Genomic DNA, 22,619 nt, shown 5'->3' with positions numbered 1-22,619 from the left:
CGTACTTCTCAATATTCCACTATACCCCCGCCAACTCCGCAGGCTTCGCACCACTTTGCCCCCTCTCCCCTTCCTTATCCACCGGCGCCTCCAGCAGCGCATTCCCATGCAGCTCCTGCGGCCGCCGCTCCAGCGGTTCTTCCGCCGGTAACTCTGCAATCGGAGGAGCAGCCATGTCGGCGCCGGCACCCACAGAGTCGTCGTCCATCGGAGGCAGGGTGTGATCCCGTTGCCTCCGCCTCCGCCTTCTCCTCCTCAGCACGCACGCAGCGATGACAAGCAGGCCAGCAACAGCCGCGCCAACGCCAATGCCAGCTTTAGCACCGGTGCTCAGCGACGTGGACAATCCCGATCCGGATTCTGCAGCGGTGGTCGTGGTTGTGCTTGCGGCGGCGGCGGCGGCGATGGTGGTCGAATCGGAGGAGGAGGTTGTGGATGATGATGATGACGACGAGGCTGCCGCCGTGGCGGTGCGGGTGGTGGGCCAGGTAGGGTCGCCAGATGCGCGGCGCACGATGGGGCCCCACGCAAAGGCCGACAGGCCCTTTGTAGCGTGGGCGACGGTGGTGCCGCCGGTGATGAGGCGGGTGGTGGATGCTGTGGCTCCAGTCGGCGTGGACATCTCGTAGCTGCCGATGGTGAGGTCCGTGGCGGCCGTGAGGACGGAGACGCAGGCGTATGCGGCGGAGGGGTCGTTGCGGCATGCCCAGCCACTGTAGTGTGTGTGCGCAGTGTCAGTCGTTGTGCCAACGCGCGCATATGGACGTTTTTTTTTTTACCTTGGGCAGCAGGTTGCTATCGTTGTTTCTTCGCCGGAGCGTGTGGCGGTCGATGTGCATCCATAGGAGTAGCCCGCTGGACAGATGCCTGGGGAATAGTAGTTGGTTGCTCCGTAGCGAAAGTCGGGTGGCAGACACCATGTTGAGGAGGTGCCGGGCAAGCCCAGAACGAGGTCGCCACCCCTACTTGGATAGCCTCTGTACCACAGAGATGTGGTGCAGGCGGGATAGCCCGGAGTGAAAGTTGTGACCAAGCTTCCCAAGTTTGACATTGTGCTGAAGGCATGGAGTTGGACTGGAGAACAAATTGACGGACGAGGTGCGGTAGTAGTAGTCAGGAAATGAATTTCATACCTAGCCTGTCCGATCGTCACGTCAAGCCAATCCAGGTACTACTGTTTGACATTAGACGGATTGGGAAAGAGTACAAGCTGAACATGGATGGCTGCCGATACGGAAGATTTGATTGGTCGATCTCGTCCTTCCTTCTGTGGGGCATACCATCAGGCCATCCCAGGTACAGGGGGGTGTTGCAGCCGACGGCTATCGTGAATTTATTTTCCGCTCATACCGTGAGTAGCTCGAGCTCTGGTCTGGAAGTGAATGTATAGCTATTAGTTCCGTATTTCCATCCGGATGATAGCTTCAGCCACCCAGATGCTACAGCACTCGGTTCAACAGTGGACACTCGGCCAAGATATTGGATCAGTAAACTCCTTGGCAATTTATCGTTAGCAAGATCGATGGGGGCGCCTAGTAAGCGCTAGCGCAAACGGGCCCGGCTTGAAGGTATTTATTACCTCGTGTTCGCCCCGCTGCTGAACCCATCCTGCTGAAACTGAAGTGGCACGTTTTTTTCCTTTAAGAACCCATATGGAATATATAACACGATACAAAATTAGTTATTTACTTCCCAACATCCCTCGACTCACCGGTATGCTGCCGGCAACTCCGCCGGCTTGTCCTTCTCCACCTCCTCCACTGGCATCTCCTGCCTCGACTCCGCATGCAGCTCCCCCGGCGGTCCCACCCATGGCGGTGCCTGATTAACCGGCATTTCCTGCACCGCAGGGACTTTTGTGCTCTGCTTCTGCCTCCGCCTCCTCCGCAGCACAAACGCCGCGATACACGCAGAAATCAACAGCAACCCTCCGACCGCAACACCCACGCCGATCCCCGCTTTTGCACCCGTGCTGAGACCAGAAGACCCGTTGAATGTTGATGTCGAGCTCGTGGCGGCAGCAGCGGCCGCATTACTGCTCAGAAGAAGCGACGACGAGGCCGTAGACGAGGCCCCTCCTGCTGTGGATGATGCTCCTGCCGTAGCGGTGCGGGCGGGCCAGGTCTCGTCTGTGGATTGGCGGCGCACGACAGGACCCCATGCGTACGCTTGAAACCCAGCGGAAAGCGTGAGGTCCTGCGGGGTACCTTCTCTCAACACGGTCGTGGAGCCGCCCGAGGGCGTGCTGACCTGGTAGCTGCCGACGTCGTACAGCGTCGTCTGTGTCGGGAAGCGCAGAACGCAGGCGAAAGCGGCGTTTTTGTCGTTGCGGCAAACCCAGCCACTTGCAGTGCTGTGAGCTGTTTTTGTTTTTTTTTTTTGCATGGGGGAGTTGGGTTTATTACCTGGGGCAGCAGGTGGCTATTGTTGTTGTTTCATCTCCGATTGCGTCGGTTTCGGTGCATGCGTAGGTGTGGCCGGAGGGGCAGATGCCGGGGGAGTAGTAGGCGCTCGACCAGGTGAAAGACGTTGGCAGGCAGGACGATGAGTGGGATCCGGGTAATCCGAGGACGAGGTCCCATCCTGCAGTATCTTTTCTCCGAATATGCAACGACGAAACGCAATCAGGCGAGGCGGGCGTGAATGTTGTGGTTAACGGGCCGAGATTTGACATTATGGATGCGGTTTGCGGAGGAAAAGAAAACCGAACAACAACCGGCACGCGACGCCAGGGACAGCTGATATATTTACTGTGCAGCCCGGCCGGAAGTCATGTTGAAAAGAATTCAGCAGCCAAGCTACCGATCATTTAGAAGCGAGAACAGGTACAACGGTAGCGGCGAAGAAGAGCAGGGGTGCAATAGGGAGCGATTGCCGAAACAGACGGTATGCTTAGTTGGATTCGCGAGGCACTGCTGTTTTTGGCCAAAGAAAAGGCTGAATTCCGAATCCTTCGGCGGGGCTAATGTAAATCCCGGCAGAACTTACATTCAACAGTGGGCACTCGGCCCCCAAAATTCAAGAAGCTGGGACAGTTGATCTTGGCACATTATGCTTGGCAATTTGCGGTCTTGAGACCAATGACACTTTCAGTAAGCGCTAGGGCAACGGCCGCTCGGCTTGAACGGATGTCGTGTTCGCACCCCTGCACCACCCGTTCTGCCGGGACCACAGCGGGGGTTTTACCACCAGTCGCCTTTCCCCGCCTATTTATATGACGTCTGCAGGCTTCTGCCTTACAGCTGTGCCGAAGCATCCGATTTACCCATAGTAAAAAGGTACCAACATCCCACTTTCATGTTTGTCCCATAGTAAAACTGTTCCCTTTTCAACCCCGTACGCTCTACCTCTCCCATAGGTGGCTCACCATACATGCGCATCGCTTTCGAGGTTGTCTCTACACAGGTAGGAAACAGTACCCTGTTCTGCTGGCGAACGCCTCAAAAGCCCGTAAGAACAATACGATGTGGCAGAATCCTCTGGAGGGCCAAGCCCCCCAAGCATCTGGAATTTTATGGTGTGGAACGAATAATACGAATTCCAGGCGAAAGTGGGTGTGGGAAAGATTCCAAGGGATTGGAGGACCAAGTGACACGGGAATAATCACACGAAGAGATTACTCGGATGAGGTTGAGGACTGGTTCGGCCGAGGATTCTATCAGCAAGCATTGGGCCAGAGCAAGAGCGATGATCGTAAGCACCAGGTATATGCGGGGTAAAGTGCCATCTGCGGCTGGGAAACATGCGCACCAAAAAGGCAGCAGTTGCGAGGCGAAGAGACGAATGCTCACCTCGAAAGGGAGGAAAAGAACACACAGTGAGCCTGTTTTAGAGAATGTATGATGCTTACTTTTTGCGCCACAGGATAAAAAAAGAAACGCGATGTAAAGCGTAGGAGCATCCGATCTGTAGAAACGCTGAAGTAGATGACCATTTTCCGTTCGTTGGACTCTGTAGGAACACCAAGAATTTGCGAATACGCTGACACAATTATTGCACTTTTCATAGACCTGAAACATCATGAGAACCCGTGCCAAATCATGTGTGTGATAGTTATTGAACAATAGCATTACACGACCAAGGTTTCTGCCGCCTGGTTGCTTACGGGCCGCTCACGGTAGTCGGCATCGGCACTTGGGCTGACACGGAACGGCACGGCCCTCGGCCCGGTGGTCTGACCTACTCCTGTGCACTCCGTTGGTCCGCCGACGTCCTTCGCAGTGGAAGCGCCGTGATCAAAGACCTCGCCGATGCCGTGATGCTGAATCATCAATACGATTTACTGCCTCACCTTCCTTTGAGACGTTGGTACTGTTGGATCTACTTGTTGTCATGCTTGCGTAACTTGCCGCACCGGAACCAGTTCCTTTCATTTTTCACCGACAACATGACGGAGACAATTCTGCAACAACGTGCGCCGAGAGTGCCGCCGAACAAGCGAGACGGACACATCTCGAACCATACTTCTTGATAGCAATGGGCTTCTCTACCTGTTGTAGACAAATGTAGGCTTCGATGAAGTGTTTGGGTTGACGTTCTCTATACAGGGAAAAAGGAAAAGCGGCTATAGCATTGGTTGACTATGGTCCACACAGCGTTACGGGCGGAGCCGCAGCATACTAATCAAAGTAGGCGGGTGGCCTCAGCACAAGGAAGATCCTGCTCTCCTCGTCAATGAAGTGGAGCCATGCATGTGTTGGAGCTCCGCAGCTCGGTAGGGGGTCGTCACCCGATGCTCCGTCGAGTTACATTGCCGTGCCAACGACCCACCATCTGGTCTTTTCTCCCCAAAATAAATCCATCTGGTTCGCTCATCACAACGTCGCGAACCGTGAAATCCCAGCGTGGAAAGAGAGAACGTGCGGGAACCCAAGGTTTCAGCCACAGGAACAGTCCAATCATCGCCACCCGCTCCCGAAAAAATGCCTCCCCGCCCGGCCGACCAAGTGCGGCTGTCCTTGATCGAAAAGGTCAAGCTGGTGCTGTTCTACGCCGTCGTCATCACCAAGACGTGCGGTTCGGCTCTGACGGCTCCCTTTGCCGCGCCTGCGAACCGGTCGAAGGTGTACAAGCGGCACGTTGCATACTCCTTAGTCCGGCATCTGTTCACGAACAGCAATACCAGGATCGACCAGTATGACCAAGCACCCGCACCGTATCACTAAACATCGCTAACCACGTGCGGCCACCAGGGCCATCACCGAGGACACGGACTCGGTCTACTACCAATGGGCGAAGAAGCACAAGGTCGCCACGGCCCGGGAAGTGCTTCCTGACGGCACTGAGGCCTTCTGGATCGGCTCCAAGGACGCGAAGACGGTGCTGCTCTTCTTCCACGGTAAGACCTTCGCCCTCCACTGCTCCCAACCCCCATGCTAAAAATAAAACACACAGGCGGCGGCTTCAACCTCCCCGCGCTCCCCGCACACATCAACTTCGCCGCCCGGCTAGTCGACGAGCTCAACCCCCCCTCGCCCTCGTCCTCGTCCTCGGCCAACTTCGCCGTCCTCTTCCTCCAATACGACTTCGGCCCCTGGGGCCACTACCCGCGGCAGCTGGCGCAAGCCGCGGCGCTGTACAAGCACGTCGTCGAGGACCTGCGCATCCCGAACATCCTGATCGGCGGCGACAGCGCCGGCGGCAACATCTCGATCAGCCTGCTGAGCCACCTGCTGCACCCGCACCCGGACGCGTCCGTTCCGAGGATCGATGTTCGGAGCGTGCGGGCGCTCAAGGGCGCGCTGCTGATCTCGCCGTGGGCGGATCCGTTCGGCACGGAGGAGGAGTATCCGTCGTTGAAAAGGAATGAGTTCAAGGATTTGCTGCATGCGCGGTTCTTGAAGCGGTGGGCGGATGGGTGGGTTGATGGGAAGCCGTTGGATGCGTATAATCGGCCGACGCAGGCGCCGAAGGGGTGGTGGGCGGGGGTGGATAAGGTGCTTGAGCGGTTTTTGTTGGTGGTGGGGGCGGACGATGTGTTGGTTGATGGGGCGTTGAAGTTTGCGGAGACGTTTAGGAAGGAGTGGAGGGATGAGCGGGATGCGACGGTGGTGGTGTTTGAGGATGAGGGTCACATTTCCGGGGTCATGGATCCGGATATGGGGTTTAAGCCGGAGGAGGTGCGCATGTGGGTGCAGATTCGGGATTGGATGAAGGGTGTTGTGGGCGTGTCGGATGGTCAGTAGCGCTTGTTCCGGTGTTCAGCTAGTGGTAGTGCCGGAGGTGGCTCCACGGGGTTCACCCAGATCGAAGGGTATCAGGTCGACGGCAGACATGGTGTCAGTCTCTGTAGGATACGGATCAAGATGTCTGGAAGTGAGGCGGCATGGTATGACCATTAGTAGCAGATCGAGTCAGTATAGATACTCATGGCAGTGACAAGAGGAAGGAAATAGCTAGGGCGGAGTGCACGGCCCGATCGGGGAATAAGGCCATGACTGTCATACGACACAGTGGGGCTTGGCCGGCCAGACGCCACTGATGAAAAACAAGATGGATAAGGGGCCGAGGCTGTGGGGCACAAGTTCTTGACTCGCAATTGCCGTCTGCATTCCATACATACTGTGTGCGTAACGGCCGGGAGTCAGGCACACCGCATGCCCAAATTTTCCGATCTGCTCCAACTCTTCCTCTCCTTCCATATCGAGCACCGTACATACACGGCCAAGACTAAAATTTAGTGAGAATATGCACATTTACGACAGCTAGCCTCCGGTTTTTCTTGGCTGCAGCAGCTCCCCAGACCTCCCCCCACAATGGAGATCTCAGATATCTTCGGTCCTCCACCTGACGGGCTCGATCTATCCGAGGACCAATCAGGCACTGTCATTGCTCCTATCGCTGTGGTGTTGGTCTTGGCCATTACTGCTGTTTGTCTCCGCTTCACTACAAGACATGTGGTCGAGGCGCAACGCATGGCGGCTGACGATGTGTGGATCGCCTTTGCATTGGTAAGCGCTAATGTTATGAACTTGATTCGTGCAGGCTAACCCGCGACTCAGTTCTTTAGCTTCGGAACAGCTGCCTGTGTCTTTGCTGGTACGTTGAATGCAAACTGGTGGAAGGAAATGAACAAAGCTAAATGTAACAAGCATTATCATTCGGATGTGGGAAACATATCTGGGTTCTCAGCACCGATCAGTTCAAGAAAATACAACAGGTAGAACCTCACTCTGCTCACAGTCAGCGCACACGCTAACATAAGCACAGGTCGTCTACGCAGCCGCCCAGATCTATGCCGTAACGGTGACGTGCACTAAGACATCGATCGTATGCTATTACCGGCGCATCTTTGACTTCTCAATCATCTTCTACGTTCTCATGTTTCTTATCGTAAGCGTATACTCGTGACTATGCCACATCTTCGATATTGACCCCAACAGATTGGCTATTGTATTACAATCATCACCGTTATGAACACCGGCTGCCACCCAGTCACCTACATGTGGGATCAATACGTCGACCCAACCGCCGAAGGGAAATGCGTCGACCTGCTCACCTTCTACTACGCCAACGCCATCGCCGCAACCCTGATCGACATCTTCATCCTCATCACCCCCATATACCCCGTCTGCAAGCTGCAGATGCCGACGACCAAGAAGATTGCCGTGCTGGGCATCTTCCTCCTTGGTGGCGTGTACGCATTTTACATATTCTCGCACTTCCCATCCCTTATCCCCCGTCACCTGTACCCGTCTAACTGACCTCTGCACAGCGTCATCGGCGCCAGCATCGCCCGCATCGTCTCCCTCCTCAAAATGGCCACCATGAAAGACCAATCCTGGGGCCTATGCTCGGGCCTCATCTGGACCTGCCTCGAACCCTGCGTCGGCATCGTCAGCGCGTGCCTTCCAACCCTCGGCCCGCTCGTCCGGCACTGCAGAGGTAAGATGTCGCACGCGTCGCACAGCTACCCGCAAGAGTCCGGCGAAGCGAACCACACCACCTCGTCGTCTCGCCACAAACACCACACATACTCGTCGTCGAAGAAAGTCAAGACCGGCACGGGGCCGGCGATAGTGGACGAACAGTTAGTGACCCTCGAGTCCGATGAGTACGAGTTGAGGGGCTGCGAGGTCATGACGGCTCACAGGACGAATAGCGTCCGCACGTCCGAGGAGGTTGATTTGGGCGGCGGCGCGGTGACGCAGGAGTTGGGGTTGAATCGGAAGTGAGGGGGGGCATAATGTGATATGAGATTTCTTTTGTGTTGCGCGATGTGCGCTAGATTCCACTCCGAAACGTGCCATGGCCTGGACGTGGTGTCATGAGGGAGATTACCGAATGGTATGAGTAATGACTTATCTGAGGCTGGCTGTATCTGTTACATTTTTATTGACGTCTTGTGTAGGGTATCATCAAGCTTTCGGCACGGACCCTGCCGAGCTGCCAACGGAGATCCTTCAACGAGGCAACGAATCATGGCGAATAATGACACCAATCTGTATTTTTTTTCTTGCGCCTGATGCAGAAGGGTTATTGCAGCCAAATGGCAACAGGGACCCCAAACGCGGGGTAATTGTACCTCAAAGAATAACAACATATGTGGGGACGTGAAGCTATCGTCCAGACGTATATGTACAATTATTAATTCAACATATGCGTCCGGACGATAGCTTCAACTACCCATGACATGTTCTTTTTTTTATTCCACCCATCCATTAGTTGCAATTTCCTCCGCCTATCCATCTCGAAGTGCTGTATGGAGGTTCGTGCCTAAAGTCTCGTACGCCATGGCGCGGAATTTCAAGGCAGCGATTGCCGGACGGAACTTTCAGTAAGAACCTCCGTACACCATCTACACTGGTTCTAATCCTCACAGCAAGAATCTGTTACCGATCTGCAACGCTACGGACAGGCTCAATCCTCGTCTGCCAGCACCGGTATTGTCCCCCGGACCCAGTCAGGGTATTCACCAACCGTGACGTACGCGGTCCCCGCTGGTACACGTCTTTAGCAATTTCCGTCTTCGGGGGGTTGGTCCTATCCAATGGAAAGCTTCGTACCTTAGACGCAGCATGCTTGGACAGCAGATGCGCGTACACGCTCCTTGAGAGCCCTCCGAGTTATTGGCAGTACGGGCCATGGACGTACACCAACACGCAAGGCGGTCATCATGGATGGGAGCAAGGGTACGTCGACCAAGTCGGCCACCGAAGACGACCCAAACCGGCGTACACGGAGGGGCAGCGGCGACCAATTTCCGTACGGCGACTTCAACAACTCTGAGCAGCACCATGGAGGTTCGTACCAAAAGTCTCGTCTGCACTGGCGCGGAATTCGGCAGCGGTCGGTGTACGGGGCTCTTGGTACGTACCTCCGTACAGCACATCGAAGTGGCTTGTTAAACTGCTGCAGATATGGAGAGTATTGCAGCCGAAAGCTATCGTGGATTGAATTTCTATACATGGTATGGGTAGATGAAGCTATCGTCCGGATGCATATGTCGAATTAATAATTTTACATATACGTCCGGACAATGGCTTCATATCCCCACATATGTTTAATTTCTTAGGCTTGCTGTGTGGTTACTCCGTATTCTCGAATACCTCGAACCCCGGTAGCCGCTTTGGGAGCTTGGCACTGGGCCTGTTACCAGCCCGTCAGCCCCCGCCGCAATGCGAGGCTCCAGACGCGGGATAGGAGGTGCATATTCCAAGGACTCTTTCTTTCTTTCAAGCTCAAGTCCTTCGGACGTGGCGAACCATCCCAACCAACGTTTACACCAACCAATCCACAAACTTCTCCCACAACGTCTCCGGCTCCTTCGTCTCCACCTTCTCCGCCGGCGGCAGGCGTCCGGACCACAAATCAATATTCTTCGCCCTCACAAACGTCGTCTTATGCCACAGCTTCCAGCACACAATCGGCACAATAAAAATCGGAATTCCAACATACGACGCCACGAAATCGGCCGCGTTCCAGTTGCCCTTGAGGAAGACGGGAAAGCCCGCGACCAGCGTGATGATGACGCTGCCGACGAAGCCGTACCACGCCGCGTACGGCTGCCACGGCGCGCGCCAGGGGAGCGTCTCCCGCGGCACGCCTTGCACCGCCATCGCCCGGTGGAAGCGGATGTAGCAGAAGCAGAGCGTCGCCCACGCGATGAGGCCGGCGACGGTGCTGAGGTTGAGGAGCCAGGTGAAGGCTTGCGAGGCGCCGCCGGAGCCGAGGCCTGGTTGGGACGTTAGTATATGGGTTTCATGGGAGAAAGGGAAGGCGTTGGAACTTACTGAGGTACGCGAGAGGGCCGAAGAGCCAGGCGACGATGACGGCGACGTAGGGCACGCCGTGCTTGGTGGTGCGGCCGAAGATTTGGGGGAGCTGGTGGTCCGTCGTCATGGCGACGATCATGCGGCTGCCAACCCAGCAGTACGCATTGCTGAACTTATTTTAGCCATATGTACTTGGATAGTAGTGTAGGAAGATAGTTCTTACCCCGCGGACCACGCTGAGACCAAGATACAGGCGTTGACGATGGACGGCAGCGCCTCGATGCCGGCCTGCTTGATCGCGATGACCCAGGGCGCCGAGTTCGCGTTGCCGCTGTCCGACACGAGGTCACTGTTGCGGGGGTCGACAATCAGGCCGATCAGGAAGGCACCAAGGATGTAGAAAAACCCAATGCGGTACGTAACACGGCTAGTCGCCTTCGGAATCGCGCGGTGCGGGTCCATGGACTCAGCAGCACCAATGACAACAGTCTCAACACCAATAAAGGAGAAAGACGCGTTGACGAAAGCCGACAGGAAACCCAGGAAGTGCCCGGTGCTGCCAGTAATACCATTATAGTCAACCCAGGCCCCGGGGTTGTTCCAGTACCGGAAGCCGATGGCCTCGCCCGTCGGCCCGCCGCCGGAGGTGATGACGATGGACACGATGACCAGGCCGAGGAAGCAGAGCACCTTGATGGCGCCGCTGACGACCTCGCTCTCGCCGTAGATGCGGACGGACATCAGGTTCAGGGCCAGGATGAGCACCAGGCTGATGGTGATGACGACGGCGGGCGAGATGTCGGTCCAGAACGAGACCAGCACGGCGGCGGCGGAGCATTCGGACGCGATGGCGATGGTGTAGCAGTAGCCGTACGAAATGGCCAGCGAGAAGCCGACGGCCGGGTCGATGAAGCGGGTCGCCCAGTGGGGGAAGGAGCCGGCGGTGGGAATCTGCAGGACGGATGAGCGTGCGTTTTCTTCCCCGTGGGGAAACAGTTCCAAGGAGTGGAGCACTCACCACTGTCGCCAATTCGCCAATGCTCTGCATCACGCACCACAGCACCGAGCCGATCACCAGGTAAGCAAGCAGCAAGCCGGCCGGACCGGCCTTGGCGTAGGCTGAGCCGGTTCCGATGAACAGGCCCGTCCCGATGCCGCTGGAGAAGCCGATCATGGTCACTTGGTAGTTACGCAGCCGGCGCTGGGTGCCGCCATGGCCGCCGACGTTGAGCTGCGGCTCTTGGATCGAGGCCTCCTTGTTCTGGTAGTCGGGGAAGGGCTCCTTCTCGACATCCTTGACTGAGGCGGCGTCCGTCTGTACTCCCATCTTTGTTTTAGTCGACAACTTTTAACCTGGTTGGGATCAGGGAGGGGGTGGAGGATGGGAGGAGAGGATCGTAGAAACAGAAAAAAAGTCCGAGGTCGTAATGCTCTTTTGACATCTTTTGCTCTATACTGACGAGCGCGGCTCCAAGGTCGTTTCAAGTTAGATTGTGAAATTTTTCTACAGTCAACGGTTACTGTAGCTGGTCAAGCGGCGCAGCACGTCATGCCGAGCCCCGCTTATTTGGGAGACCTGACCAATAGGTATGCCTGCCGAAGCGGTTTCCCGCCTTTAACGCTGAGCGGCCGTGCGTGGGCCGACGCCGGAGCGACCGACTCTGTCGTTCTTGCCCCAGTGCAGTATAGCCCCCGAGCGATGATGAGTCGTCCATCGCCACCTGAAGAATCTCGCTTTTCGCAACCACGCCATCAGCTCATTCTATGATCCGTGACTGATCGTATTCAGTCTGGATGTCGTGTACTGAGGAAACGCCAAGATATCGAGTGTACCACCTTATGCCGGGCTGCTTGAAGACTGCTGCAGCGGCACAGTGCAAGGAAGATTATTCTCAACGGCGTGACAGAGAAAAAAAGGGATGCAGCGCATGAGCATATGTACATATTCGAACCATTACCTCCCACCGTTGCTCTGCTGTGCGACGGTCGATTATGCACCACCTTCCCGTTCCAGCAAAGATGAACCGACAGATCATGTCGTGCAGCCAGAGGCGGGGCAACGTCGCCCAACTGCAAGGTACCATCTGTCCAACCTGCCAGACTGACCCTCTTTGTTCTGAGCCCTCGTATCTGGAACCGACTCATCCTTCGAGGTCGACGTCTCGCGCCTCCAGTCCCGCTGGAGCCTGCACTTGTTGCCATCCGTTCGACTGCCTCAGAATCGTCCATGGCGATAGTAATAGAGATACACTCCACGCATCGTCGCCGGGTTGCTGCGGCGTGCGGAGGTTCTGATTGGCTGTTGGTCGCATGCAAACCGTTCAACTGCCACCACACTGTCAACCTTGGACTCAAACGCAAACGCATCCCAAAGCCACTCACCTACCTTCAAGCCCCACGCTTCCTCCCCTTTGCCCCAGTCTTCCCCCTCCCCCCTCCTTTTGCCTTTCCCCCGGTCTTCCCTCTCCCCTCCCCCACCCTCTTCCTATCCCCCTTCCCCTTCTCCATCCTAACCATCCTCCTCAACCGCCCAACCTCCCTCCCCCCCTCCACCACCTTCCTCTTCACCCCCTCCACCAACCCTCTCATCTCCCTCACGCTCTCCTCCCCCTCGCGCACCGCATCCGCCAACCTGCCACAACTCTCGTCCGCGTACACGTCCATGGGCAGCGCCAGGCTCTTGCACGGCGGAATGTCGGCCATGCTCAGCTCGAGGTAGCGGCAGATGATGCGTTTGGACTCGCGGGCTTGCGTGGTGGCGTCGCGCAGGTGTTGTTTTGTGAGGGCGAGGTTGTGCTCGGCGGAGGTGAGGCGCGCGGTTAGGGAGGCGAGGGTGTGGCGGAGGGAGGTGGTGTGGGTGAGGGTGGTGTGGAGGTGGTGTTGGAGGGTGGAGGTCGGGGAGGAGGAGGAGGAGGAGGGTGGACGGGTGCGTGGGCGTGGGGGTTTGCGAGCTCGAGGTGGAGTGTTCCGGGGAGGAGGTGGAGTGTGGTGGGTTGGAGAACGAGGCAGGGCGGCGGCGTGGGGGGCGGAGAGGTGGGTTTTGCGGGTGCTGCTGCGCTGTGGGTTAAGAGAGTCAGTTGGATGTTGATGGAGGAAAAGACCGACTCGGCCGAGCGAGACGGAAGGACAACGGGATGATTGTTGATGAAATGGATTGGAAAGATACTCACCGTTTGCACCGGCATGATGGGAAGTTGCCGACGTGCTTGGTTTTTTGCCGTATAACCCTCGTGTCGATCAGCAGAGAGGGCGCAGGCTGGGGACTCGGGCGTAATATATCGATGGAAGACGGGACGCTACAGGTGCGTGATCAGACGCGCAGCCATCATGTCTCAAACCAGGAAGAAAGACGGAAAGCTCAGACAAGAGCTACCAGCACCCGCCTCGATGGGCCACCGGCTCGCCACAGGCTGAGATTAAATCCAGCGCTAGAAGGCGGCCGCCCCAGGTATTTTGGGGGCTGCGCGGCACAAAACAGGGCGAGCGACACGGGGAAGTGGGTGTGCGGCAGCCAGTCAGCTGGCCCCCTCCCTGCCACCACTAACCCCATCGGGCATGCAACCACCCCCTGTGCCGTGTCTCAGGTTGGTCAGAAGACGAAGTGTGCCGAGGCCGCTGGTCGGGAAGATAAGCGTTTGGCCCGCCCTGATGCGCTTGCGCGGCGGCTCGGCCCTTTCGACGTACAGCACGGCTGTTGTGACTGCACCTGCGTATGTGGGATGCAAGAAACGGGCCGCCCGGTGATGTGAGCGCTGGGGGATCGATTGGCGGGATGCGCTGCAGCTAGTGCTCCCTTGCGCCATGCATGTCAGCGAGACGAGTCGTCGGAGAACTGCTGCTGGTGTGCCGCGTGGTTGCTGTCGAGAACACCACCATCAAGCAAAAACGATGAGTAGTCAGCTGAGAAGAAGTTTTGCAGGCTGAGTGATGGGCGGACGGCAGCGCGGGGAAGTCTGGCCGAACCCCGAGCCGACCCATGGCGCCATCCCGCGACTCGTGTGGGGAAGGGTGCCGAAGTGTGCCGACATTTGACGGAGATGCGTTCCGACGTTCGTGCCAAAAGTTTCGGCCGCCCGGGCGGCCATCGTGGACACGATCGGCGGACAGGACTTTTGATGTAAACTCAGAGATACGTAAATTCAACAGCGCGATTCATTCCGCCCCGCAAGCAAAGGTTGATGGGGAAAAGACGCAGAGCTACTCATGGACCATATCCACCGATACCTGTTTGACGTCACGGATTACAAATGTGCCTGGTCTCGCTGTGTACATAACTCGCCGACGCCCGCGGAGGTGAAGCTAAAATCTTCTTCTCACCACTCCCGCCATTTATTGCCCAAAAGAAATAGAAAATGGCAGGAAAGTCCGTCCTCATCATCGGCCCGGGCTTCATCGGCTGGCCCGTCCTTGATCTCCTCGTAGCCGAAGGCTATCACGTCACCGGACTCGTGCGCCGCGACGAGCACGCCAACGCCATCCGCAAATCCCGGGCCAGAGCCGTCCTCGGCGATCTGCACAACGCAGACCTCATCGCACAGGAAACCACCAACGCTGACGTATGTACTACCTTCCCATTTCCATCTCCCATTTCGAAACCAAAATCCCCATTTTTAGAACAACCCCTTCCTCTCAACGCCCTGCAGCCTTCTAACCTCCCGCATAGATCGTCATCCACACCGCCACCGCCGACGACCTCCCCTCCGCCACCGCCGTCCTAACCGGCATCCGCCGCCGCGCCGCCATCGGCCGGCGCACCATCTACATCCACACCTCGGGCACCGGCGTCCTCGACGACGGAGCCGCCGGCGCCTTTTCCTCCTCCACCATCTACGCCGACGACGACCCCTCCGCCATCGACGCTCTCCCCGACTCCGCGCCGCACCGCGCCATCGACCTGGCCGTCACGCAGGCCGCAAAGGAGCTCGGCGAGAAAGCGAAGATCGCGATCATCCTACCGCCGGTCGTGTACGGGTACGTCGAGCAGCACGACAGGCTGAGCATCCAAATCCCGACGCTCGCGCGGTTCGCGCTGGTGAATGGGTGGGCGGGGCATGTGGGGAAGGGGCTCGGGGTGGAGTCGTGCGTGCATGTGCGGGATTTGGCGCGGGGGTACGTCGTGTTGCTGCATGCGTTGGAAAAGCAGAGTGCGGAGTGGGTGTTGGGGAATCCGTATTTCTTCTGCGAGAACGGGGCGGAGGGGGAGTTTGAGTGGCGGGAGGCGGCGCGGCGGGTGGCGGAGGGGTTGCATAAGGCGGGGAAGCTGTATAAGGCGGATGTGGGGGAGTTCAGGAGGGAGGATTATAAGCAGTTGTTTGGGGAGGTGACGGAGAAGGTGCTCGGGCATAATTCGAGGAGTCGCGCGAGGAGGTTGAGGGCGTTGGGGTGGGAGGCGCGGGAGAAGGGGGTTTGGGAGAGTTGGGAGGAGGATGAGTTGCCGGCGTTGTTGAGGGAGTGGGATGCGAGGAAGGGCGAGAAGAAGAGTGCTTATGAGAAGTTGGCGGCGTGAATGAGGAACGCTCCATCTTGCATTCATCCCCTAGCAAATGCTGGAAGAATTAGTGTGGGGAGCGCTCGCAATGATTCCAATGAGAGCGCTTATCTTGAAAAATGCAATATTGATCGGAGCCCAATCTAGCGATGATAGAAAGTACCAGCGGCTTGACAATGCGCTGTGGAAGAAGCACGGGGCCGCTGTGCGTGTGGCAAGCAAGGCTCCAGGGAGAGTGGAAAAGTTGATTCGGATTGCCCGAATTTGCGGTAATACAAAAAGGGTGCTAAGTCAAATCCCTCTTTTCCCCTCGTAGTCTTTCTCCATGACCCTCTTGTCACCTCAACTCACCGTCTATGACTTCCTCTCTGCCGCTGCACCACTTTATTAGAGCATCACCTTGCAGGCGTCATCAATGTTCCTCTCCCGTAAGGCCAGCGCGCCCGTCGCGTACCAGGTCAACCCCCTGAAAAGTCTTAGCACATTCTATCTTCTTCAGCGATATCTCTACCGATTTCTACAATCAGAGATCAAACTATAGGGAATTTCGCGCTCTACATTATATATAGTCAATCGACTACTCGGGATTCTGGGCGTGCATCTAAGCGAAGACCTTGAGCTTAAAAAGAAAAGAAAGGGAAAGAAAGTTACAATCGAGTAATAGATTTTCATTCGATTGGTGACCACTGCAATGTTAATACGTAGAATCTACCGGCCACTTTCAGAATTTAATTGTTTATCTCCTACTTATTGGTACCCTGGCAGCCGTGAGTCCATGTCATTCCCTTTTCCTCCACCTTTTACGACTGCGCCGCAATATTAGTAAAACCTTGCCACGTCGTTCAGCGTTCGACCCCGCATCTCAACAGCTATCTACCAGGAAAGCTTACGTTCAAACCACGAACCTTTACGCTTCTCGGTCCATCATCAATTGTGCACCATTGGCGAGTTTCCACATTGGTGTAAGACTATTTTTTCCATGGACGGAGCAAAGTCCAGCAAGCTTGCGGAGTTTACAGCCTTGGCCCATCTCCTGTCTCTCCGAAATGGCGGGCCCATCGAACAACCTTCATTAGATGATTCGGAAGATGCGTACGACGTCTGCGAAGGCGAGAGTGAGGTGTCGAATGTGACGGCGCGTCCTGAGCTCCTCTCCTCTTTCCGCAGTGAAGGCATCCTTAGGCGGTTTCTCGACCGACTGTCAGAAATACTGGCGGTCGAGAAAGGTGGTCGATTCGTCTCTGCTGCTGTATTACGGGAAGGCGAAAAAGAGGAATGCGTAGACATCTGGGTGGCTCGGAATTCGGCTTTCCGCGCCGAGGATTACAACCTGTTGACGACTTTTGAGAGAGCGATGACCTCTATTGCAAAGGGCAGAGAAGGTGGGGGCTCCGCAGTGTGTTACTTACGCAATGGTGTGCTTATTGTTGAGAGTCAGACACGGAAAGTACTGCACACAGCCTTTGGAATGCGATCCTCTTGTATTCCAAACCACGTGCCATAACCTGTCGCAACGATGTCTTGCGGCTTTTCCAAAGCAACCGAAGAGCGATCAACAAAGCACTCTCGAAGACTCAGAGTGCAGGCTCCGAATTATGCAGCGTTCTCCAGCAGATCGTCAATGAATTGACAGACCGTGCCCCAAGCTCGAGCAAAGGCAGCGAAGACGAAAGGCTGGATCGGCTTGTGTGCATGGCCTTCCAGGTGCGGAAGCTAGCCAGGTCAAAGGAAGACCTGGTGGCCCTTCTGGCAGACCCGATATTGGCAGGAAGAATCTATACGGGATTATGCTTTCTGGGTCGCGTGCGTGCGGCATACGAGACTTTCACCACAGTGCTCTCAACCGTATGGCAAGGATATGAAGTGCGAATAAGCCCAATCGAGATACCGCAGCCTATAAAGCTTTACGGTCGCCGGCTCAGCCTGAGTGATACACTCGGCCTTCTTGGCTTACCTCTAGACGACAATACTTTGAAGATGTACATCAATCGGAAAAAGTACACGCAGCGACAAGCAGTCAAGGACTTCAACAAGCTTCAAGCACAGAAAGGCGGCATCCATGCTGAAGTCCAGCTGGTATTTCATTTGTACAAACACAACATTCATGACCACTTGCCGTACATTGGAAGTAGCAAGTTGAACTGCTTTCTCTGTAGCCAGTTCCTATCCGTTGCTGGGGGTTTCGCGAGTCGTGGATGCCACGGGCGGCCATGGTCCGCATGGTTCATTCCAGATACTTCTGGTCTCTGTCCTAATAGTGAGGAAATGATATGGGACATCATCAAAAATATCGAGGAAAGCATGAGAAAGCAGTTGCTTTTGCCGCTTACCAGGGCAAAGAATTTCAAAGCAGAGTCCACCATTGGCTTGACAGAAGCTTCTGCTTCTTTGGACCGCTTTCACCAACTCGATTCTCTCAAAGACCCTGGGGTGCAGATGTTTCTGCGCAACCGAGACAATCAGATTCGGCAACAGCAACTGGCAGATATTTTCCTGTCCCAGCAAGCAGCAGAGGAGAAGGATGAGGACCATTCGAGCCTGGCCCACCATGAGAAAGCCGGCTTCCACCAGTCGATTACCGAGGTACTTACGGAGTACGAGTGTTACGGCTGTGGCAGAATGACGTCTCGGCGTTGCGGTAAATGCAGGAGGGACTTCTTCTGCTCTGAAAGCTGCGAGGCCAAGAGAAGCCCACGTCATGCATTCCAGTGCAAACTAGGCCGTCCTCTCACAACGGCAGACTACCTTCTTCTAGACGTCGTCGCCGATAAGATGCCAGAAGATCCAGATGTTCTAAGCGACTTCGGATTCAAGAATCTCATGACGCCGGACCGATCCAAGCTGATGGGTCTCTACCAGGGTCTCGAATACCTCGGAATTTCAGCTGAAGAACTTCACGAGTGGCAGCAATCCGGGTGTTTGGTTGACCGTATTCAGAGAACCTACTTGAAGATCCCAGAGAGAAGCCGTGGTGGTTACTTTCCTTGGTTCATGGAGAACCATCATGAAATCTTTAGGTCTCAATCGGAGCAGAGGTCATCGGGCAAAGACCTACTTCAGAAATACCTGGACAATGTGAGCATTCATCTGGAACCTCAAGACCGGGGGAAACCTCTAGAGCAGTTCGAGCCTCAGAGCAAACGAGACGCCCTTTTGTTCTTCGCCATTCTTGCGCAACAGTGTCGTCCAAATCCCAGCTTCGCAATGTACCTCGATTTCGGCTTCTGCGTCTGTCATAACTCAAATATGGAGCAAAACCTTGCTGTTCTCTATCAGCACCTTCTGTTTGGTACCACTCTTCACGAGGAATGGACGTCAGGGATGGAAATGGAACTCAATCTTTCGTCGAGCCCTCCATTGCGCACCTTCATGGAGTTCTGGCGGGCATTTGACGAGAGCCGCCTGATCAATCTGATGGACGATAGAGGGTTGAAGTCTAAGAGAGAAGAGTTCCCCCATCTGGATTCTGTGCTCAGCCGCAAAGCTGGCGAACCATTGCCACACGTCTGGATCTTGCAGACCTTCCTGAACGATGACAATGCAACTGTTGCTCCGGATTGCATTCTGTTTCAGTACGGATTCATTGGTTGCGCGAATTCTGTCGACCTTACAGAACTGAAAGACTTTTACCAGGAAGTTCTGATGCATGCGGATGCTCTGGAGTTAGAAAAAGCTTCAAAGGAGCAGCGGTTGTTAACTTTTGCAAAGTCTTACATTGACGTAAGCGGAAAAGTCACGAAGATTCTTGAAAAGTCCTTTCAGCTCAGCCTGTCTTCTATCAACTAGATCAGAGTTAAAAGGCAACAAGAGCGGAATTGAACTTTTTCAAACGGTGGCTAAAGGATTCGCTTTACTTGATTTCTTGGCTGGGAATCCAGTCTCATACCGCGGGCGCGGACCCTTCGCTCTTCTCCTCCTTCGAGGCTGTATTCAGAATTTTCCATGTTCTTGCGGTATACGTACCTTATGCAAATGCCCACATGAGAACAACCAGCGAATAGGAATCCATTCCGATAGTATTCGGCTCCCTTGTCCGTGTTAGATCATGCGTTAAGCGAGGCCTGGGCGGCAAAGGACATGGGCATAATTGGATGACGAAGGAGTGGGGGCGCGCCAAGAATGAGCAATCATCAGCGTTTATCGCAACAATCCCTACAACACCGTGCAGCTGGAGCCGCCATACTTTTTCCTCTGGCCAATCGTAACAGTAGAACTATAACATTAATGGACAGCAGGCGCTAGACTTTCTATTTATCTCTCGGTCGCATGCCTGATTTTTAGGTGTCGTCTGTCATTCCACACAAGCCTCCTCTCGACCACCGTGAACCGCTGAAATCCCTCCGAGAATGAGCAATAATACAGAATGTTTCCGAGTGCGAGGCATACCGTTCGACTTCAGCGATTCCGAGGCTGCAAAGCACGTAAAACATGCTTTGGGCTTACCTGCCGACGCAAAGATGCGCATTCGCTCGCTCGCTCCCGAGCCTTATCCTTGTGATGAACAAATGGCCACAGTAGATTTCGATGCAAGGCCTGAATGCCTTTCCAGAGACAATTCTACTCAGGAATGGAGCTTTTCCTGTGATTGCGACACATGTACGACCGATTACAACGGCCTTTCTTTAACGGTAGACTCTCATTTCAAAGACATAACCGTCCTTCACTGGCCAAAGCAGGAACAATGGGAGATGGAGTAAGTGTTCATGTATCCTTCCGCATTTGTCACGTCTGCTTACACAGAAGGCTAGTCTTGTGGCAGTTACAGGACTCGGTGGGCATGCATTTGGATCCTTCAAAGCAAGAGGAGGAACAGAAATGTGGCTCCGAGATTATCTCCCCAAGCAGCTTCCAGGGGCGCGTATTCTCATATACGGGTACGATTCTCATTTGCCGGGAAGCCATTCCTTCCAGAATCTTGGAGATCTCGGGATGAAATTACGAGGCGCAATGAATCGGATCAGAAGACACTCAGGAAAATCTATTATGAGGAAACCGGTTGTCCTCCTTGGGCATAGCCTCGGTGGGATCGTTGTAAAAGAGGTCAGTCACACTTTCCCTCGCAGCTTCTGTGCGGCCGCTTTCCTGAACGTTGTTACTAAAATTGCACAGGCCATTCTGAAAATGATGGATGCTGAACAGCCTCGCGACGAGGAAGTTTTAAAATCAATCACAGGGATTCTGCTTTTCGGCGTGCCAAATCAGGGAATGGAGATCGAATCTTTACTTCCCATGGTCCAGAATCAACCAAACGAAAGCCTTATTCGTACACTTCGACACAACTCAGAACGGCTCATTGAGCAGTCCCAGCAGTTCCTCAAGCGGTTCCAGGGTGAATGGCGTGGGATTGACCTTGACATTGTCAAGATATTTTGCTTTTATGAAACGCGAAGATCTCCAACAGCCCAAAAGGTGAGACATCATATATTAATTGTCCCTCCGATGATGATTTCACAAACTATACTCAAGCTAACGTTGGGGAAAGATCGATGGCATTTGGAAAATGAATGGTCCAGCTACTCTTCTAGTGAAGAAATCATCCGCGACACACGGGCGGCCGTGGGAAACCGGCAACAACTTCGTGCGGCCGTTTGACACCGACCATTCTGGGCTGGTAAAGTTCCCCTCTCTTCATGATGAGCATTACCTTACCGTCTTATCTATATTGAGAGATTTAATGATGGAGCGAAAAGAGTGGGGAGAAAAACAACCAGATGATCATGCAACCCCAGATGATGCTACAGCTTCTATGGTGACCGACGGCACTACACTTGGGACGCCGATAGAATCGAGTTGGTGGTTACACTTGTGGATGTTACCATGGTGGCCCAAATGGTAGTAGTTTCGATTGATGCAAGAAGCTCAACTTGAAGGAGCTCTTTAATGACTTCAGGAATCAGTGCAGGATCAATGACATTAAAAAAAAAAAAAAAAGACAGTCAAGTTTCTCGGTGCATGACTTCAGAGATTGCGCCCGGCGGAGGAAATGTGCAAATTATGCAGTCCTGACAGGGAGATTGATCAAAGACGAAAGTAATTATATATCTGGGTATAGACTCTTTCTCGGATTGTTTGATAATAGCTGTGAGCATTCATTCGTTTCCATCTGAAACTTCCAATGATTCGCCCAGTTGGGTCTTACTCCGCACTAATAATCTTGACCATCCCAAATGGATGGGTCCCCACAATTTAATGACGCTGTGTTCGCTGATTGGCGAAAATCGTGCATGTCGTTAGGCAGCAATAACTACAACAAGAAAACAGGGACGTGTGGAGAGGTGCGATGCGTTGTATTGCGGGGTAAACGTACCAGTCATATTATATCTACAACAGCTCTCTGCAACTCTAACGATAAACATCGACCGTCTAGATACACCACCCGAACCGTCAACGCATCCCACACTCCACCAACCAGAGATCAGAAGCTAGGGACGCTTTCAAGATCTCCTCTTCTAAGCCCGAGAGAGATGTATTTTGGACACAAGGAAGCTCAAGTTGTGAGAGACTTGAATCACACACAAGGCTCTCATCGTGAAGGACCCACAAGACCTCACTTATGCAACGAATGTAGAGCATTCTCATGTGAGCAGTTGCGTTACGATGCACTCGATGCTGGCCCGGGCAGATTCCATGATCCTTCGAAAGGAAAATTCTTACGACGCATCAGCTCCGCAGTCCTGGACCTTTTGGCATCACAATGCGAAGTCTATCGCCTGTTCCGCTGGCAGTTACTCAGGCACTCGGATGCCGTAAAGCTAGTCCTTGATTGGATTGAGCTTGAAGATCCGAAGCACGTGTGGGAAGACGGCAATCCCAGTTTGACGGTTCAATGCCTAGCCAAATATCAGGAGAAGGAGGAGCCGGAGAAATACAACTTGCGCTTCAATATCTCTGATTCTTCCGGTAAGACTTCCAATATT

At 54.6% G+C, this 22,619-nt stretch overlaps 8 protein-coding genes across 8 annotated transcripts; 4 read left to right on the top strand and 4 right to left on the bottom strand.

The window, feature by feature from the left end:
- Positions 1-19: 19 nt before the first annotated feature.
- LTHEOB_4532 (uncharacterized protein) lies at positions 20-1,051 on the bottom strand (the record flags this gene model as incomplete). The annotated part of the gene is made up of 2 exons (XM_035513577.1): positions 20-713; positions 780-1,051. The coding sequence occupies 2 exons, from the start codon at positions 1,049-1,051 to the stop codon at positions 20-22; spliced, it is 966 nt and encodes a 321-aa protein (XP_035374581.1).
- A 656-nt stretch (positions 1,052-1,707) lies between these two features.
- LTHEOB_4531 (Transmembrane alpha-helix domain-containing protein) lies at positions 1,708-2,674 on the bottom strand (the record flags this gene model as incomplete). Its single annotated transcript, XM_035513576.1, has 2 exons — positions 1,708-2,353; positions 2,406-2,674. The coding sequence occupies 2 exons, from the start codon at positions 2,672-2,674 to the stop codon at positions 1,708-1,710; spliced, it is 915 nt and encodes a 304-aa protein (XP_035374580.1).
- Positions 2,675-4,922: 2,248 nt separating this feature from the next.
- On the top strand, positions 4,923-6,185 carry LTHEOB_4530 (Alpha beta hydrolase fold protein; the record flags this gene model as incomplete). Its single annotated transcript, XM_035513575.1, has 3 exons — positions 4,923-5,134; positions 5,193-5,338; positions 5,395-6,185. The coding sequence occupies 3 exons, from the start codon at positions 4,923-4,925 to the stop codon at positions 6,183-6,185; spliced, it is 1,149 nt and encodes a 382-aa protein (XP_035374579.1).
- A 570-nt stretch (positions 6,186-6,755) lies between these two features.
- On the top strand, positions 6,756-8,174 carry LTHEOB_4529 (Integral membrane protein; the record flags this gene model as incomplete). The annotated part of the gene is made up of 6 exons (XM_035513573.1): positions 6,756-6,950; positions 7,002-7,038; positions 7,092-7,159; positions 7,210-7,332; positions 7,383-7,636; positions 7,715-8,174. The coding sequence occupies 6 exons, from the start codon at positions 6,756-6,758 to the stop codon at positions 8,172-8,174; spliced, it is 1,137 nt and encodes a 378-aa protein (XP_035374578.1).
- A 1,545-nt stretch (positions 8,175-9,719) lies between these two features.
- On the bottom strand, positions 9,720-11,541 carry LTHEOB_4528 (Amino acid permease; the record flags this gene model as incomplete). Its single annotated transcript, XM_035513572.1, has 4 exons — positions 9,720-10,174; positions 10,233-10,381; positions 10,438-11,165; positions 11,233-11,541. 4 exons carry the CDS (start codon positions 11,539-11,541, stop codon positions 9,720-9,722), a joined length of 1,641 nt encoding a protein of 546 aa, XP_035374577.1.
- Positions 11,542-12,602: 1,061 nt separating this feature from the next.
- On the bottom strand, positions 12,603-13,399 carry LTHEOB_4527 (uncharacterized protein; the record flags this gene model as incomplete). Its single annotated transcript, XM_035513571.1, has 2 exons — positions 12,603-13,271; positions 13,385-13,399. The coding sequence occupies 2 exons, from the start codon at positions 13,397-13,399 to the stop codon at positions 12,603-12,605; spliced, it is 684 nt and encodes a 227-aa protein (XP_035374576.1).
- A 1,167-nt stretch (positions 13,400-14,566) lies between these two features.
- On the top strand, positions 14,567-15,720 carry LTHEOB_4526 (Nad-dependent epimerase dehydratase; the record flags this gene model as incomplete). The annotated part of the gene is made up of 2 exons (XM_035513570.1): positions 14,567-14,770; positions 14,878-15,720. The coding sequence occupies 2 exons, from the start codon at positions 14,567-14,569 to the stop codon at positions 15,718-15,720; spliced, it is 1,047 nt and encodes a 348-aa protein (XP_035374575.1).
- Positions 15,721-18,003: 2,283 nt separating this feature from the next.
- LTHEOB_4525 (uncharacterized protein) lies at positions 18,004-19,488 on the top strand (the record flags this gene model as incomplete). The annotated part of the gene is made up of 1 exon (XM_035513569.1): positions 18,004-19,488. The coding sequence occupies one exon, from the start codon at positions 18,004-18,006 to the stop codon at positions 19,486-19,488; it is 1,485 nt and encodes a 494-aa protein (XP_035374574.1).
- Between the last annotated feature and the right edge of the window lie 3,131 nt (positions 19,489-22,619).

Source organism: Lasiodiplodia theobromae, assembly GCF_012971845.1.
Source record: "Lasiodiplodia theobromae strain AM2As chromosome Unknown scaffold_12, whole genome shotgun sequence".
NCBI lineage: Eukaryota > Fungi > Ascomycota > Dothideomycetes > Botryosphaeriales > Botryosphaeriaceae > Lasiodiplodia > Lasiodiplodia theobromae.
The sequence above is the reverse complement of the archived record's forward strand: the minus strand, read 5'-3'. Positions and strand labels throughout refer to the sequence as shown.